Source organism: Capra hircus, chromosome 16 (genome assembly GCF_001704415.2).
Source record: "Capra hircus breed San Clemente chromosome 16, ASM170441v1, whole genome shotgun sequence".
Taxonomy (NCBI): domain Eukaryota; kingdom Metazoa; phylum Chordata; class Mammalia; order Artiodactyla; family Bovidae; genus Capra; species Capra hircus.
Genome location: NC_030823.1, coordinates 25,787,216 through 25,807,594, shown reverse-complemented (window position 1 = coordinate 25,807,594; position 20,379 = coordinate 25,787,216). Strand labels below are relative to the sequence as shown.

Sequence of the window (20,379 nt, the reverse complement as noted above, 5' to 3'; positions counted from 1 at the left end):
TTATATACCTAGCTCTTATATTTCTGAAATATCCCAGTATCTTTCTTATCTTAATGAAACCTACCACACAAAATATGTTTGTTGTTTGTTTCCTGACTATTTTGCATTGACTCAGAGGTATCAACCTGGACCTCAGTTCTCACTGTATAGGTGTGGATGTTGAAAGCACAATGCTGAGATGAAACTGAGATAAATCTACATCAAGGCTAAGTCGATTAGGCAAGGGCTGTCTTAATGCTTCTTTCTATCTCTCATAGCACCCAAATACAAATGCTTGAACTAAAACCAAGTACTGATGAAACTCAAAAGTTGCTTTCTCCTGATAAAAATTCTGGTATACTGGGCTGAGCTAATAAAGGTTTTGATACTCTAATACTAAATACTGCTGCTGCTAAGTCACTTCAGTCATGTCCAACTCTGTGCAACCCCATAGACAGCAGCCCACCAGGCTCCCCCGTCCCCATGATTCTCCAGGCAAGAACACTGGAGTGGGTTGCCATTTACTTTTCCATTGCATGAAAGTGAAAAGTGAAAGCGAAGTTGCTCAGTTGTGTCAGACTCTTTGGGACCCCATGGACTGCAGCCCACCAGGCTCCTCCATCCATGGGATTTTCCAGGTGAGAGTACTGGAGTGGGGTGCCATCGCCTTCTCCGGATACTAAATACTAGACATTCCCTATATAATAGTATGCCAGATGAAAGGTATGAAGGTAAACAGTTCTTCTCAATTTCAAAGTAGATGAAAACATAATAAAGTACTGATACTTTACTGATAGAGTAATTCTAATAAATCGTATTTTAAAATACAGTGGAATCTATTTCTAACTGAATAAGTTATAAACATTTGTTCAGTGTCTACTGAAAAAAAAAAAAACCCAATATGTACTGATATAAATGTTTCTAAAACAAAATATTTAATGAGTACATCTACAAATCTCTTTAATCTAGTTTAGGTTTAGTAGTTTAATAGAAATAGGTGAATTTTCATATCTGCTTCTTTTGCATTAATCTACTGAGGTATTCTTACCTAAGAAAATTCTAGAAAACACAATATACAAGTGCACATTTCATTAGCTGTATGATGATACCATCACATATCACAGAACTACTGGAAAACGCCACTGGACCTTTGTGAAAGAATGAGAGTAAAAAATGCAAACAATACCTTAGTACAGAATGAAAATATTTTAGATTATATAGACTCCTTGAGTCTTGGGAATCCTTCTGGTAAACCTGGACTGCATTTGAGAACCACATTGCCATAAACAATGGTACTGAACTTTGTGGGAGGAAAAAAGAAACATTTATCATGTTACTGGAGGAAGAAAAAGAAAGTATGTCTTTGTGTGTGTGATGAGGGGATATAAAGCTGGCTAAATTCTAATCTGTCATAGGAGAAAGTCAGTCAGTTCAGTCACTCAGTTGTGTCCAAAAGTCAACAGACATTATCAAGTAGGAAAAAAAAACCCCACCCAAAGACTTCAAAATGAACTCTGAGGAATAAAAATTGGGGATTTCATTGTTGTTGAAACTATTTAATGTGAGGCAGAAATGGCAACCCATTCCAGTATTCTTGCCTGGAGAATCCCATGGACAGAGGAGCCTGGTAGGTTACAGTCCTTGGGGTCGCCAAGAGTCGGATACGACTGAGCGACTTCACTTTCACTTTCACCCTCTAACACAACTTTGTAGAAAAATACTCTTTTGTTCTGTGGACTCTATAACCTCTCTGATAATGTCTGAGTTGAATAATGGAACTAAATCCACTGTGGTAATGATTTCCTAATTTTTTTAAAAGTCAAATCATTATTCCGTACATCTTAAACTTATACAGTGCTATATATCAATGCCATCTCTATAAAACTGAAAAAAAAAAATGTTTATTTACAAAGTGAAAAAGTCAGGAGGCTCAGTAGTAAAGAATCCGCTTGCAATGCAGCAGGCAGACGAGCAGCAGGTTCAATCCCTGGGTTGGGAAGATTTCCTGGAGGGAAGCATGGCAACCCACTCTAGTATTCTTGTGTGGAGGATCCCATGGACGGAGGAGCCTGGAAGGCTACAGTCCGTAGTGCTGCACAGAGTAGGACATGACTGAAGTGACTTAGCACACAGCACACTGCTGTAATAACTTCCAAGGTACTTTCTAAATTATTTCATTATTCTAGAATTTTGCTGCACTAAATCTAGCTAAATACTCAATTTAGGAATCTTTTAATAATCTAGAAATGCAATGGAAGGAGTACTGACTAATATGAGCATACACTCGACTGAGTAATTTTTTATAAATAAATAACCAGGTAAGGTCAACCAAGGAAGACTTGACGTGATCCTAGGCTTTAAAAGAAGAAAAGACAGGACTGCTAAGTTAATGCTGATGGAACAAAGGCACAAAGCCTGGAATGAATAAACCATTAGCTAACTACTTCTGAAGACAGATCAGATATGTAAGTAAAGCTGAGAAGAATAAAATCTCCCATGTTTTGATCAGGAAAATCAGACAGTAATGAGAAATAAAAATTTAAAAGGAAAAAGAGCATCCATTTTGGGAGAGACCTGGTATTGGGACAGTTGACTGGTCCTTTTCCGTAAGCAACTATAATGTTACAACTGAAGATAAGGTTCTGGAGATCTCACACAAAGATAGCTGAAACCACTGCAGATGAATCCCAAATAAAGAGGTGAAAGACACGAAAAAAGACTTATAAATGAGTCTTAGCTGATCATTCTAATCAAAAGCTGGCAAAAAGATCAGAAAACATACATCTGAAACAAACACTGTAAATCAACTATACTTCAACTAAAAAAAAATCAGAAGATAGGAGGTAACAAAAGCAAACTAGACTAGCACCACAGAACCCAAAAGACCTGAAGCATTAGTTTATATTACAGGACAAGAACAGTACTTAATGTAATATTCTTCCTTTCATAAATGTTTTACAAGCACTGACTGGCCAATAGCATAAAACCAAAAACACCACAGAGCATATAACTCTCTTTCGTTTAGGATTCAGAAGGAAGCAAAGTGACCGCTACAAAAACAGAAATATATTAATTTTCCCCAAGGTGAGCAGTATAATTATAACTGCTATCAATGCATATTACCTTGCAAAACAAAATTACCTTATTTAAAGTGTAGCTCTAAATTTGGGGTTACTTATTTCCCAAGGCTACAGAAAAGAAATATTTCCCCAGTTATTAAAACAAAACAAAAATCCTAGCAGTTTGGCAATTTACTCAGGACAGAAAAATTCTAGAATCTAATATACAAAGATGACGACTATGTCAAAAATGATCAATATATTTACAGATTAGGAAAATACATACTATATAAACAAAAGGTAACTAATGGAGTAAGTATTCCATTAGTAAGTATTCCATTTAACTTGTCCCTCTGTTATTTGCTGTTCTAGTATGAAGAACAGATTTGTTTTCTTTGTTAATAATTTCAAGATTTAAAATGGCATGTTTATTCTTTTTACCATTTTCTAACAAGTGATGAAAAATAAAAAATTTTTTTCATCACTTGTGTTTATTTAGAAATTCTTTTCAATGTGTTGTGCCACTATGGCCCTTCTTAAAAAGGCAAGACACATACCTTAAATCCGTGAAATTCACAATTTTCTTGTTAAACCTCTACTGTAAAATCTTGGTTGATTCCAAGATGTACATTTTCTATCTTTTAACACTTGACAGTGGAATAATCTTACAGTATATATTATAACTACTGAGCATTTCTTTCTCAGATATCTTAGATGCCTTAAAATACACTGCGTTTCTTCAATTTTAAGATGCTATGGAGACTTTAAGATATGCTTTCAATTTAATAAAAAGAATTTTTTTAAAGTACCACTATAATAATATAATTTGATCAAGATGCATTATCATTTCAAAAATGTTAAAATATGAAACTGTATCTTAGAATCAAGGAAATATTGTAATGGAATCATATTTTTAATGTACTCATTTCATTCTCTACAGTTCTCAAATGAACTGAATAGTCAATGCATGCGTGCTAAGTCGCTTCCGTCATGTCCGACTCTTTGTGACCCCATGGATTGTAGCCCACCAGGCTCCTCTGTCCATGGGATTCTCCAGGCAAGAATATTGGAGTGGGTTTGCCATGCCCTCCTCCAAAGGATCTTCCTGCCCAGGAATCAAACCTGCGTCTCTTAAGTCTCCTGCATTGGCAGGCGGGTTTTTTACCACTAGTGCCACCTGGAAAGCCAATTCAGTTAAGTTCAGTTGCTCAGTCCTGTCCGACTCTTTGTGACCCCATGAATTGCAGCACGCCAGGCCTCCCTGTCCATCACCAACTCCCATAGTTTCCCCCAATTAATAAGGAAGCTATTATCAAAGATTAAGCTGCTTATTAGACCCTTGACCTGAAAGGGACATAAGACACCAGAATCTACCCTTTCTTTTTACAATGAGAAAACTGAGGCCTTAGGAACTTATATGACTTGTTCAAGGTCATCCAATCATTAAGGGCAAAAAGTGAAATTAAAAATTTGGATCCTCCAGCAAATAGTGATTCTCACACACACACGTATCATTCTAATATGGACTTTAATATGGATTACTCTGTTTCCTCACTTTTTCATAGTGGCTACACATTTCAAGGGTTAGCAAAGTGCCTAGGATGGCACCTCAATAAAAACCAAGCTATGTCAGGGGCGGGGAACAGTCCAGGTCTTTTGATCTGTGTATTCCCTCCCCTAATTTTATTTATTTTTGGCTGTGCTGGATTGCACCAGCTTTCCTCCAGTTGCAGCAAGCGGGGGCTCCTCTTGTTGGGGAGCATGGGCTTCAGGGTGCTTGGACTTCAGTAGCTGCAGTTCCTGGGCTCTAGAGCACAGGCTCAGTAGCTGTGGTACAAGGGCTTGGCTGCTCCGAGGCGTGTGGGATCTTTCTGGACTAGGGCTTGGGCCTGTGTCTCCTGCAATGGCAGGCAGATTCTCTACCACTGAGCCACCAGGGAAGCCCTGATTTGTGTCTTATTAAATTCAGTGATCAGTAGCTATGTAGACTGAAATGTTTATCCTAATTATTCTCAATTGATTAGGTTCTCTAATATTCTACTGCTATAGAAACTGCTGGCATGAGTCTAGAAAGCAGGACTTTAGTGGGGGCAATTTTTGCCACACTACTAAAGTTTTGCCATGGAGCTAGACCAAGATCTTCCTATAATCCTCTCAATCAGACAAATCTGTGCAGAATATCTGACAGCCATCTGGGCTGGATTCTTTAGAAAGTCATGAAAGAATGAAAACAGTGAAAAGGCGGGAGAAATGCTCCAGATTAAAGAGACTAATGCTTTATTAGATTTAAGAACCTTAACTACCTCCCCAACCCGTCTCCAAGCTATCAAAACACATTTTGGTGACAACTGAGAAACCTGAATATAAAATGTAATATTAAATACCTTGGAAGTGATGATATTGTGATTATACAGAAGTATTTTAGGGGTAAAATGTCATTGTATTTGCACCTTACTTTCAAATGGTGAATGAGCGTACAAGTAAATGTGGCAAAAAGTTAATGACAGGTGCATGTGTGCTCAGCTCTGTCCAACTCTATGTGATCCCATGGACAGAAGCGATAAAATCATTTAAAAAGTGAACAATGAATGAGCCAGTCCTATACAATTTCCCATCTCTTTCACAAGAACACTTTAATCTTTTATAAGAAAAAAATTCTATCCTCTTGGTAATGGACCATTTAAGATATAATACTATATACAGAGACAGAGAGTTAATTCTCAATTGTCTGTTGGTAAAATTACAACAAATTAAAAAATTCCCTGTGTGTCCCTCCTACATATGCACTTGGAAAGAAAATATAAATTTAATATTAGCCTGAACAAAACAATCAGGATAATTACATATCTTTTTTTTTTTCCCCCTCTACTGGGAATGTTCTTCCATCTTTACTGACTGGATAAAAATTCACGACCCTGAGGAAGCCTCTGCTGATTAACCTCAACATTCTTATATTTACTACTGTGCATTTGTTATCCTGATTCTTTGTAAACGTGCTCAAGGAAGGTGTGTACATTGTGTCTCAGTGATGATATTGTGGACAGGGTTACCGATTGGACACCTTTGAGAATCTGCAGGAGTGAAGTATTCCCAAAATATAATTTCTTACCTATACTTAAGAATTTGTTAATAAAATAAATAACCTGATGATGACATGGTAGGGGAAAAACCCCTCAGCAGTACAGACAGTGTATTTTCTATAATACAGTGATACAGAGCAATGGTTCTCAAAGTGTGGTCAAGGGACCCTTGTGGTTCCCACGATCTTTTCAAGAGTTTCTGAAGCTAAATCATTTTCATAATGCTAAGATGTTATTTGCCATTTTCATGCTTATTCTCTCACAAGACACAGCAGAATGTGTGTGGCAACATGACATGTGATGACAGCTAATGGAATTATGTACTGTGCATTCTTGGGTATTTTAGAATCTTCAAAGGTAAGCGATTTGGGTCCTCAGTGACTTTTAAAAATGTAAAGGTGTCTTGAGACAAAACTGAGAACTACTGATATAGAGAAAGAGATATAAGGAAGACATCTTGCCTACTTAGGAAAAAAAGGTAATACTTTCCCATTTTCCTTCATATTTTCTGCCAGTCAACCCTCTCTACAACTGAACTTTTCAAACACATTTGAAGAAAAGATGCGAAAGGAACTATAAATGAGTAATAGATTTCACCGGCTAGAGTGCACTAGAGAAATATCCTGGGACAAAAACATAGATTTATGTATTTTGCTGTCAAATGGAAAATGTCATTCCAGATAATAAGCATGACACTTGAACTGAACTTTTAATCAAATCTGTCCTGAACCACTTATAGGATTCCATTAAATTTACAGGAGCTCCACTAGAACCACAGAGGAAAAATCTATAGGATCTCTCCACTGGGCTGCCAGGGAATTCCCTAAGACAACTTTTAAAAAGCCTTGCGTACTTTTTTTTTTTCCAGTGAGAACTCTGTACTCACAGGTCAACGTTATATGTTCCAATTTGGCTGTGATGTGCTCTGCAACTAGGTGCAGGACCTTCCTTAACCTTTGCCACTTGTTTCAAAAACTCTCATACCTGTGAGCACAAATTTATGTGATTTACTGGAAAACAACTCAAAGTACACATTTTGTCATTTAAAAAGGTATCTTCATCCAAATAATTTAAAATATATTAGAGAAGTTAAATATTTAAAGAACTATTTTTATGTAACCAGGATTTCCAAGTTCCAGGTACATTTTGGGAGCAACAGTCAAGGGCAGAAAAAATAAAACAAAATCCAGTTCAATAAGGGATCTGGACATTCCTTTGGAAATAACCAGACTGGAGAGTCAAATTTCAATTATTCATGGCAAGAGGAAGCAAAGTCAATTGGAAAATGTTATTTTAGCAACTTGGGACAAACTGTATTAAGCAAATATAGAGCAGTAAGTACATGGACCCTGCACATGTCCTCTAATTTAGGTGTTAACAATAGTTATGACTGAGGTCCTAATGTGTGTGCTCAGTTGTGTCCGACTCTTTGCCACCCTTTAGACTGTAGCCCTCCAGGCTCTTCTGTCCATGGGGTTTCTTGGGCAAGAACACTGGACTGGTTGCTATTTCCTCCTCCAGGAGATCGTCCATGACCCAGGGATTGAGCCTGAGTCTCTTGTGTCTCCTGCACTGCAGGTGGATTCTGTACCACTGAGCCATCTGGGAAGCCTAAGGTTCTAACTGGGCAAGTAAGCTGAAGGAAGTAAAAAAGAAGCACCTGACAAATATGTAAACTAGCTCATTAACTACTGAATGGTTGACATTTAGCTTTATGGAAACTAATTCTGTTCTTAATTAATATTACTCTTTTCTAAGTACACCCAACCTTAATTCTACTCAAAAAAATACTTGACAATAAAAGAAACTATGTAATTTATATGCCAGATAGCAGCATACAAACTGGTATTGATTTTCTCGCAAAGTCTGTTAGGGATAAATGGTCACTTAAATTAGGAAAGGCATGGAAAGCACATACTACGCACTATCGCTAGACTGCCAATTTCATTAATGACCATAATTAAATTAATGCTGACACCTAGCGGCAAGAATCTTTCATGTTACTTGAATTGCACCTTATGACATATGAACCAAAGAATTTAAAACCAAAGACCCTTCCAAATTGCTACAAAAGATTACCCACTTAATCTAAGAATTATCCATTAACCTTAAGTTAAGAAAGAAATAAGAAATAGTTCCCCATTACTAAAACAGAGAAAAAAACCATCTTTAAGAAGTAAAACTGGGAGCTGAATCTTTTTAGGGGGGTGGTAAGGGACTCCTTATGATAAAAATCTCTGAAACTACAAAATTTGTATCTTTAAAATACTAGAATAGATAACTGCTTAAAAATAAGAATGCAGCTGAGTATTTCATGAAAGAGATGTCATTTACTAATAAACTGTGGGATGTGTTTTTAACTCTGTCCCCTAGGATAGGCTGTTTTTCTCCCCTTTAAGAATGTTTTTAATTTTTAAAGAAGTAAATTGACCAACAAATGAACATCCCCCCCCCACACACACAGTTTTTCTCAATACTTATAAAACAGAAGGTGAACATTCCAAGCTTTACAAAGGCATTGTCTGGATGAAAGGCTAAATTCAAATGTCATGTCCAATTTCCAGGCAACAGGAATGTATACCAAGAATTCTGATCAAATATCATTCTTTATCAAAAATCGAAGGAATAGTTAGGATTCTACAAGAAATTCTAGGATAACATGTTTGGAAATTCAATCATTTAAGGGACAATCATTTTAAAATACTACTTTTCAAATGAATTTTCTATCCTGCAGACTGGCATGGTTGATGTGCTGTGTTGACAAGAAAATAAATGGTTTACCAGTTTGAATATTTAATAGCCTCCTTTAAAAAATATGCTTGCATCTTAAAAATACAATTATGATCAATTTTAAATTGAAGGTGTAAATCTAAAATAGGGTTTATTGGTTATTAAGAAAACGCTATACACAGCACATTCAGATATGCCTTTGTCCTCTTAAAAACAACCCCGACCACATATTTAGCTTCTACACAGAAACGGTTTGTAATCATTTCAAAATGTCCACCTCCTTCAATTTCCTTACCACTTAAAGATAAATTCACTGAGGAAGCAAAATAACTGACTGACTGAACTAAGGTAGTCATTGAACCTTCAGTGAAGCCTCTGGGATGAAAAAAATCCCAAAGGCAAATTCATTTATTTTCATTAATCATGGACAGACTTACTGTGATTTTAAGGTATAAAACCTCTCCTAAAGCTGGCGGGGGGGGGCGGGGGGCCGCGTAAATCACTAGTTAGAAAAGAAATGCAGGAGAGGAAAAAAACCTCCTCAAGGGGCAAGGTGCTTCACTAGGGGGTGGCAAGTGTCAGGGGTGAGGCAAAGCCAGATAGGCACTTCTCAGGATTGCCTTCATTGGTCAACCAAGGCGCTGGGGTTGAGGTTACCAAAACGAGTTCGAATTCCTCCAAACCTCTACTGGCTTTTGGGAGGACGGACCAATCTGACTTTATCTTTCGCAACAAGGAAACTTGGGTAGTAGGGGGAACAATACGTTATTCTCACAGACAAACCAAACCTAGCCGGGATAATCTCGCCTACTTCGGAGTGCTCGCCAACTCCAGCCTGGGGTTGGAAGGTGATATACAAAAGGCAGATGGTGAGATCCCTTCGGCGTCCACGCTCAGGCCGGACAGAGGTTGGAAGCCCAGTTCTTGCTGCCCCCGCCCGTGGCCCCGCTTCCGGATCGGGGGCACAGAGCCCCCGAGCCCCCCAGACTCTCAAAGCCAAGTTCCTGCAGGCAGTCGCCCCCACTCCTCGAGCAAGGGCGGAATCTGGACAAACCCCGCGGGCCAGCCCCAAGAGAGACTTTGGGGCGGGAGGGGTGCGCTTGGTGCTTTAGCTGCAGCTGCAGCTCGCCAGGGGCTCCCTCCCCGGGGAACGCTCTTCCCTTTCGGGCCCTCCCCAGACCTCGGCTCTCGGAGAGGGCGGCAAGGGTCCCCAGGGGTCCTCACCAGACGGAGCTGGCTAATTTCGTCGTAGGACATAAAGCTGAGGATGTTCTCGATGGCTACGATGGGCAGCGCCACCAGCGTGTTGTTTTGAGGCAGCTGGTCCGGAGCCAGCGCCGGGGCTGGGGGCGCCTGGGACCCCGGCTGCGGGGGCTGGGGCGGGGGCGGTGGGGGCAGTCGCTGGGTAGAGGCGATGGCCGAAGGGGAGCCGCCGTCGCCGTGACCGCCGCCTCCTTCCTCAGCCATCCGCTCCTCCGACGCTGCCGCCATCTTGGGGGTTTGATTCCTTCCCCCCTCTGCAAGGGGAACAGGGACACTTCCGGTGCGTCACTTCCTTCTCTTGAGCTGCCGGGAGGGGCACCTGGAGGAGGGGGAGGAGCCTATGGGGTGACAGGCAGAGACACTTTGATGCTAGTTCAAGAGGGAAGGAGAGAAGATGACGTAAACTCCTGGAAAGGTGGTCCCTGTAAGACCTTTCATCTAAGATTGGAAACGACTTGAGGGCAGACGAACCGTGTCTGAAATTGACTTCACAGTGCAGTTTTTCCTAAAGTGCTTCCCTGATAAAGGGAGATAAAAATAATGTTAACTAGGAAGTGAAGTAAGGTCATGGCATCTGGTCCCATCACTTCATGGCAAATACATGGGGAGACAATGGAAACAGTGACAGACTTTATTTTCTTGGGCTCCAAAATCACTGGGGATAGTGACTGCAGCAATGAAATTAAAAGGCACTTGCTCCTTGAAAGAATAGCTGTGACAAAACTAGAGAGTGTGTTAAAAAGCAGAGTCAGACTTTGCTGACAAAGGTCCGTATAGTCAAAGCTGTGGTTTTTGTGGTAGTCATGTAGGGATGTGAGAGTTGGACCATAAAGAAGAATTGATGCCTTTGAACTGTGGTGTTGGATAAGATTCTTGAGAGTCCCTTGCACTGCAAGGAGATCAAACCAGTCAATTCTGAAGGAAATCAACCTCAAATATTCAGTGGAAGGACTGATGCTGAAGCTGAAGCTCCAATATTTTGGCCACCTGATGTGAAGAGCTGACTCATTAGAAAAGACCCTGATGCTGGGAAAGATTGAAGGCAGGAGGAGAAGGAGGAGACAGAGGACCAGATGGTTGGATGGCATCATGGACTCAGTGTACATGAGTTAGAGCAAACTTAGGGAGGCTGTGAAGGACAGGGAAGCCTGGTGTGCTGCAGTCCATTGGGTCGCAGAGTTGGACATGACTGAGCGACTGAACAACAGTAGTAAGTGTAGATGAAACAATGTAGAATATCATCATTTTTCAAGAACCATACTGATTGATTTAGGCAAAAAAGAATGTAGGATTGATTAAAACTGCCATATGAATGAGCCTTAAAAATGTTTTCAATTAAAGAAGCAAGACCCAAACGACCACATATTGTATGAATCCATTGATATGAGATGCCTGAAATAGCCAAGACAATAAAGACAGAAGGTAGATTAATGGTTCTGAGAAGCTGGAAACAGCAGGGGAAAGGGGAACGACTGCTAAGGGGTGTAGGATTTTTTTTCTGGGGCGATGAAAATGTTATGGAATTAGACAATGGTGATGGGTACACCTCTGAATTGTACGCTTTAAAATAGTGAATTTGGGGACTTCCTTGGTGGTCCAGTGGTTAAGAATTCACCTTCCAATGCAGACGACTGGGGTTCCATCCCTGATCAGGGAACTAAGATCCTACATGCTTGGGCAACTAAGCCTGTATGCTGCAATTATGGAGCTTGTGCACTCTGAAGCCGCGTGCCACAACTAAAGCCCAGGGCCACAATGAAAGAGCTTGTGTTCTAACAACCCAGCCAAGTAAAGGAAAAAATAAATATTTTTTTAAATAGTGAACTTTATAATATGTGAATTATATCTCCATAAAAAATGGATTTAGGCAAGAATCATTAAAAGATGCTAAAATGAGAAAGTAAGAGTGTGATCTGGAAAATAATATTTACATAGATTCAAAATAACCCCCACAAATTAACTATCAATTACAAGATAAAAAGAAGTTTGCAATAGAGAGATTTGGTGGACACCACCATAACCAAATGATCAAAATTAACTTCACGAGCTATGAGTGGAATTGACATCATGTAGCTCCTGATGTGATAGCTTGAAAAGGACATAGCATAATGTGGTATTCCTACCAAAAATGCATAACCTGTACTTGAGATAGAGAAATCTATGTAACTACCCCCTAATCTTTTTAAATTTTTATTATTTTTGGCTGTGCTGGGTCTTTGTTGCTGCTCATGGGATTTCTCTAGTTGTGACAGACGGGACTACTCTTTAGTTGAGGTGTGAGGGCTTCTCATTGAGGTGGCTTTTATTGCAGAGCACAGACTCTAAAGCTCTAAGCTTCAGTAGTTGCCCCATGATAGAATGTGGAATCTTCCTGGACCAAAGATCGAGACCATATCCTCTGCACTGGCAGGCGGATTTTAAACCACCAGACTACCAGGTAAGCCCCCCCATAATCTTAAAAATGATTACTGTCATGAAAGACAAATACTATGAATTTGTACCAGATTAAAAGAAACTAAAGCAACAAAGCAACTAAATGCAAGGGTAATCCTGGAATGGATCACGGATTAGAAAGAATATTAGTAAGAACACTACTGTGAGAATTAGCAAAATTTGTAATTTTTAGTTGTATTTAAATTTAATTTGTTATCATATTGTGTTTAAATTGTAATCATATTAAGTTTCATATTACTATGAAACTTAATGTAATCATATTAAGTTTCCTGATTTGGATTATTTCATCTTGATGAAAGTGAAAGAGGTGAGTGAAAAAGTTGGCTTAAAGCTCAACATTCAGAAAACGAAGATCGTGGCATCCGGTCCCATCACTTCATGGGAAATAGATGGGGAAACAGTGGAAACAGTGTCAGACTTTATTTTTGGGGACTCCAAAATCACTGCAGGTGGTGACTGCAGCCATGAAATTAAAAGACGCTTACTCCTTGGAAGAAAAGTTATGACCAACCTAGATAGCATAGTGAAGAGCAGAGACATGACTTTGCCAACAAAGGTCCGTCTAGTCAAGGCTATGGTTTTTCCTGTGGTCATGTATGGATGTGAGAGTTGGACTGTGAAGAAAGCTGAGTGCCAAAGAATTGATGCTTTTGAACTCTGGTGTTGGAGAAGACTCTTGAGAGTCCCTTGGACTGCAAGGAGATCCAACCAGTCCATTCTGAAGGAGATCAACCCTGGGATTTCTTTGGAAGGAATGATGCTAAAGCTGAAGCTCCAGTACTTTGGCCACCTCATGCAAAGAGTTGACTCATTGGAAGAGACTCTGATGCTGGGAGGGATTGAGGGCAGGAGGAGAAGGGGACGACCAAGGATGAGATAGCTGGATGGCATCACTGACTCGATGGACATGAGTCTGAGTGAACTCCGGGAGTTGGTGATGGACAGGGAGGCCTGGCGTGCTGCGATTCATGGGGTCGCAAAGAGTCAGACACGACTGAGCAACTGAACTGAACTGAACTGAACTGAATTGTGGTCTTGTAAGAGAATGTCCTTCTTCTTAGGAAATACACATTGAAATATTTAGGGGTAAATGGGTCATGATGTCTCTGTTTGCTCTTCAATGGTTCAGTATGTAGATAGAGAGTGAGATGAATAAAGCAAATATGATAAATGTCAATACTTGGTGAATCTGGATGAAGAGCATACGAGAGTTTGGTCTATTTTTTTTTTTTTTTTACCTTCCAATTTTCTGGAGATATAGTTGACATACATCACTGTATAAGTTTAATGGGTACAGCATAATGACTTGACTTACATACATCATGAAATGATAATCACAATAAATTTAGTGAACATCCATCATCTCACGTAGGTACAAAATGAAAGAAATAGAAATTTTTTTTCCTGTGGTGAGAACTCTTAGGATTTACTCTCCTAACAACTTTCATATATAACCTATGTGCCTGCTTAATTGCTTCAGTCGTGTCTGGCTCTTTGTGACCCTATGGACTATAGCCTGCCAGGCTCCTCTATCCAAGGGATTCTCTGTGAGTGAAAGTCACTCAGTCGTGTCCAACTTTTTGTGACCCCATGGACTATACAGTCCATGGAATTCTCCAGGCCAGAATACTGGAGTGGGTAGCCTTTCCCTTCTCCAGGGGATCTTCCCAACCCAGGGATTGAACCTAGGTCTTTCACATTGCAGGTGGATTCTTTACCAGCTGAGCCACGAGGAAAGCCCAAGAATACTGGAGTGGGTAGCCTATCCCTCCTCCAGGGGATCTTCCTTACCCAGGGATCGAACCCACGTCTCCTACATTGGCAGGCAGATTCTTCACTACTGAGCCACCGTGGAAGCCCATCCTTGTAATAGCCTATGACAAAAATAAAGGTGCAAAAATCACTGAATTTTGAAGCTTTCTCTTTTTGGGGGGGTTGGTCTTAATCTTAAAATCTCCAATATATCTTTTGTTTTTCAGCTTTGGTTTGGAATCTAATTGTTGCATGGTAGAAACTAGAGAAAGCCAGGCATGACTAAGGGCTGAGGAAAAGCAGGTAACAACTAAAGCAAGGAAATTAACTGAAAGTGCTGTGGGTAGCTTATTAGAGTCGGCATCTTTTCCTCACTCATGGGTCTGTAAACAGTTGGTAATTTTACCTATCATTGTTTCAGATCATAAAATTCTTTGAAGTTACTGAACCCAGGTTTCCCGCCTTGCAGGCAGATTCTTTACCAACTGAACCACCAGGGAAGCTATATCTTCATAGAACCTGTTCCAATTTGATTTGAAATGAATTCACTTTTTACCTTGTTTTATTAGAGTTAGATACTTTCTTGGTAGATTGGATTGAAATTGGATTTCTCTAAATGGAATCATGCTTTTTCATTATAAAGGAAACCCATAGAAAATCTTTTAAAAAGTGAATCATCACTGCCTTCGTCTATTCGGTGAATCCACTAGTTATGTGCAGTTTTGTTTGGCTTGAAATGGACATGTGGAAAACCTTCCTGCTCCCTTATCTCTCCACATGTGGTCAACTAGTTAACATCTAGGACAGGCTGACCCCTGAGCTAAGCAGCAAAATAAGACTTTGGAAACAATTTAAACCACTTCCTGCCAGTAAGCCCACTTAAATTATCCACTGTTTATGTATATTGGATCTGTGCCCCTATATTTCTTACACATCTTTTTTTTTAAGTGAAAATTTCAAAATAAATGATTGCTTTGTTTCAATTATTGAAACAAATGCTTGTTTTGGAGACATTTCCTGATCAAAATAAATACTTGTAACTAAAACAAATATTTGAACTTTTAGGAGTTCTGAGTTGTACGTGTGGTTTTTACACCATCAGCAGGATTTTTACACTGTTGCTGAACGATGATCTCAAGTACAGGATGGACCTATGCATTTTTAGATCTCTGTGTTTCTAGTTTTATTATTTATACCTTCCTTCTTTATTTCACAAAGTTAATCTGAGGCTAAGTGGAGACAGCAAATGGGTGAGGTTTTGATTCCTTAGATTAAAGACATTCAAGTCAATTTAGCATGAAACAGTTACTATATGGACAGCATATTAAAAAGCAGAGACATTACTTTGTCAACAAAGGTCCATCTAGTCAAGGCTATGGTTTTCCCAGTAGTCATGTATGGATGTGAGAGTTGGACTATAAAGAAAGCTGAGCGCTGAAGAATTGATGCTTTTGAACTGTGGTGTTGGAGAAGACTTTTGAAAGTCCCTTGGACTGCAAGGAGATCCAACCAGTCCATCCTAAAGGAAATCAATGCTGAATATTCATTGGAAGGACTGATGTTGAAGCTGAAACTCCAATACTTTGGCCACCTGATGTGAAGAGCTGACTCATTTGAAAAGACCCTGATGCTGGGAAAGATTGAGGGCAGGAGGAGAAGGGGACGACAGAGGATGAGATGGTTGGATGGCATCACGACTCAACGGACATGAGTTTGGGTAGACTCTGGGAGTTGGTGATGGACAGGGAGGCCTGGCGTGCTGCGGTTCATGAGGTTGCAAAGAGTCGGACACGACTGAGCGACTGAACTGAACTGAACTGATCCTGGCCCCCGTTATCCATCTGCCCTCTTGGTTAGGGTGTGTTCTGGGAGGATAGGATTGGGTTGGGTGCAGTGACGTAAGGGGCTAAGCTATTTAATGGTACCTTCACAAGATGGACTTTACAATGAGAAGAGTAAATTAAAACCCAGACATTGTATTTCCTATCTGTTAGCCCACTCCAGTATTCTTGCCTGGAGAATCCCAGGGACGGCAGAGCCTGGTGGGCTGCCGTCTGTGGGGTTGCACAGAGTCGGACAGGACTGAAGTGACTTAGCAGCGGCAGCAGCAGCAGCAGATTTGTAACTTATAAAATAGACTAAATAAAAAGAGGTTTGAGAGTTTCAATGGATTCTGATTAGCTATACATACTTTTTCCTTTTTAATTGCAGAAAAAAACATATAACACAAAACTTACAACCTTAACCATTTCTAAAAGTATAGTTCAGTAATGTTAAGTATAGTCACATTGTTGTGCAATCAATCTCCAGAAAACTTTCATCCTGCAAAACTGAAACCCTGTGCTCATTTAACACCAACTGCTCATTCCTCCCTGCCCTCAGCCCTTGGCAGCCTCCATGCTACTTACTATTTCAATGAATTTGACTACTTATATAAATGGAATTATTCCATTTATCTTTTTGTGACTAGTTTATTTCACTTAACGTAATGTCCTCAAGTTTCATCCATGTCGTAGCATGTGTCAGAATTTCTTTCCTTTTAAGACTGTATAATATTCTAGCATATGTATGTACTGGATTTCGTTTATCCATCAGTGGACACTTCAGTTGCTTCCACCTCTTGGCTGTTGTGAGTAATGCAGCTATAAACATGGGTGTGCAAATATTTCTTCATGATCCTGCTCCCAGTTCTTCTGGATATATGCTGAGAGATGGGATTGCTGGATCGTATGGTATTTTCATTTTTAATTTTTTGAGAAACTACCATACTGTTTTCCATAGCAGCAACACTATTTTGCATCACCACCAACAGTGCACAAGGGTTTCAACTTCTCCACACTTTTGCCAACACTTGTAATTTTCTGGGTTTTTTTTGATAGTGGCCACCTTAATGAGTGTCAGGTGATATCTCCTCAGGGTTTTATTTTTCATTTCCCTAATTAGTACTGATATCGAGCATATGCTTGTTGACTATTTGTAGATCATTCCTGGAGAAATGTCTATTCAAGTCGTTGCTCAGTTTTTAATTGTTTTTGTTGTTGAGTTGTTGGAGTTCTTTTTATTCTGGATATTAGCAACATGCAAATAGTTTCTCCCATTCTATTGGCAGTCTTTTCACCATGTAGATTGTGTCCTTGGATGCACAAAGCTTTGTAAGTTTGATGCAGTCCCCTTTATTTTTTCTTTTGTTGCCTGTGCCTTTAGTGTCATGTACATGATTGCCAGCAAAATCCAGTGTCATGAAACTATTGTCTATTTTTTTTTTAAGGAGAGATATAATTTTAGAACTTACATTTAGGTCTATGATCTATTCAGAGTTAATTTGAACTTCTCTGGTGGCTCAGTCCATAAAGAGTCGGCCTGCAATTCAAGAGACCCCTGTTCGATGCCTGGGTCAGGAAGATTTCCTGGGGAAGGACATTGCTTCCCATGGACAGAGGAAACTGACTGGCTATAGTCCATGGGGTCATAAGAGTCGGACATAACTTTAGCAACTAAACCACCAGCAAGTAAGTGTCAAACTTCTCTGCATAGATCCTTTGTATAGCTATCCAGTTTCCCTAGTATCATTTTTGAAGAGCCTGTCCTTTCTCCATTAAATGATCTTGGCATCCTTGTCATAGATTTTTTGATCACATATAATAAATGGGCTTATTTCTGGACTGTCTAGTCCATTAGTTTGGTCTATATACCTGTCTTTTGCTGCTAACACCCAGTTTTGATTACTATAACTTTATAATAAATTTTGAAACCAAAAAGTGTAATACCTCCAACATTACTCTTCTTTAACTATGTCTTTTAAGACACATTTTTGGACTAGATGAGCAGTTTCCTGTCACAGCTCATGTCTGAAATTCTATCATTAGATGCATTCTTTTAAATTTAAAGCTTTGACTGTAGGGAAAGATAGCTCACTAATCTTTCAGTTCAGCAAGTGTTTATTGGTTGCTAGATGGATAAGGCACTAGGGAGATTCAGTTCAGTTCAGTTCAGTCGCTCAATCATGTCCGACTCTATGCGACCCCATGAATCACAGCACGCCAGGCCTCGCTGTCCATCACCATCTTCCGGAGTTCACTCAGATTCACATCCATCGAGTCAGTGATGCCATCCAGCCATCTCATCCTCGGTCGTCCCCTTCTCCTCCTGCCCCCAATCCCTCCCAGCATCAGAGTCTTTTCCAATGAGTCAACTCTTCCCATGAGATGGCCAAAGTACTGGAATTTCAGCTTTAGCATCATTCCTTCCAAAGAAATCCCAGGGTTGATCTCCTTCAGAATGGACTGGTTGGATCTCCTTGCAGTCCAAGGGACCCTCAAGAGTCTTCTCCAACACCACAGTTCAAAAGCATCAATTCTTTGGCACTCAGCCTTCTTCACAGTCCAACTCTCACACCCATACATGACTACTGGAAAAACCATAGCCTTGACTAGACGGACCTTTGTTGGCAAAGTAATGTCTCTGCTTTTCAACATGCTATCTAGGTTGGTCATAACTTTTCTTCCAAGGAGTAAGCGTCTTTTTATTTCATGGCTGAAGTCACCATCTGCAGTGATTTTGGAGCCCCAAAAAATAAAGTCTGACAGTGTTTCCCCATCTATTTCCCATGAAGTGATGGGACCAGATGCCATGATCTTCGTTTTCTGAATGTTGAGCTTTAAGCCAACTTTTTCGCTCTCCTCTTTCACTTTCATCAAGAGGCTTTTTAGTTCCTCTTCACTTTCTGCCATAAGGGTGGTGTCATCTGCATATCTGAGGTGATTGATATTTCTCCAGGCAATCTTGATCCCAGCTTGTGTTTCTTCCAGTCCAACGTTTCTCATGATGTACTCTGCATAGAAGTTAAATAAACAGGGTGACAATATACAGCCTTGACGTACTCCTTTTCCTATTTGGAACCAGTCTGTTGTTCCATGTCCAGTTCTAACTGTTGCTTCCTGACCTGCATACAGATTTCTCAAGAGGCAGGTCAGGTGGTCTGGTATTGCCATCTCTTTCAGAATTTTCCACAGTTTATTGTGATCCACACAGTCAAAGGCTTTGGCATAGTCAAGAAAGCAGAAAGAGATCTTTTTCTGGAACTCCCTTGCTTTTTCCATGATCCAGTGGATGTTGGCAATTTGATCTCTGGTTCCTCTGCCTTTTCTAAAACCAGCTTGAACATCAGGAATTTCACGGTTCACATATTGCTGAAGCCTGGCTTGGAGAATTTTGAGCATTACTTTACCAACATGTGAGATGAGTGCAATTGTGCAGTAGTTTGAGCATTCTTTTGCATTGCCTTTCTTTGGGATTGGAATGAAATCTGACCTTTTCCAGTCCTGTGGCCACTGCTGAGTTTTCCAAATTTGCTGGCATAATGAGTCCAGCACTTTGACAGCATCACCTTTCAGGATTTGAAATAGCTCAACTGGAATGCCATCACCTCCACTAGCTTTGATAAATAATGTTTCACATCCTTGAGGGAATGTGAATCTGAATGCAATATTGGTTACCACATAGATCTGCTGAACTGATTCCACTGGCCTGGCTGACTGGACCAGTGTCTCTTTATTTCTTTGTATATAGTCTTTCTAAAGTTATCTAGGTCTTCCCAGGTGGCACTAGTGGTAAAGAACCTACCTGCCAATGCAGAAGATGTAAGAGATGCAGATTCAGACCCTGGGTGGGGAAGGTCCCTGGAAGAAGGGCATGGCAACCCACTCCAGTATTCTTGCCTGGAGAATCTGGTTGACAGAGGAGCCTGGCAGGCTACGGTCCATAGGGAAGCAAAGAGTCAGACACAACTGAAGTGATTTAGCACAAAGTTGTATATTTGGAAAGAAAAGGTGGATTTCATGGAATATTTTTCATACAAAGTGATTCAGCTAACTGCGTTCTCTCCTGTCATTAGAAAAGTATATAAACAAAAATTATGGGAACATGTAAGTCATAGTTAATCCAACTTAAAGAATCAAGGAAAGCTTCACAAAGGTTAGAAAGATGAGGGTATTGGAATACTTGTAGAAGCTTTCTAAATTAAAAAGTGAAGAAAGTTATGTTGTTGTTCAGTTGCTAAGTCG

The 20,379-nt window shown here is 39.9% G+C and overlaps 1 protein-coding gene across 1 annotated transcript in view; it reads right to left on the bottom strand.

Annotated features, from left to right (window-relative positions):
* The window catches only part of FBXO28 (F-box protein 28), a 29,010-nt gene extending 18,637 nt beyond the window's left edge, over positions 1-10,373 (bottom strand). Inside the window, exon 1 of the mRNA XM_018060203.1 lies at positions 10,073-10,373. Within this exon, the coding sequence (XP_017915692.1) occupies positions 10,073-10,339 (267 nt within the window). The 5' untranslated portion in view covers positions 10,340-10,373. The remainder of the gene's footprint in view (positions 1-10,072) is intronic.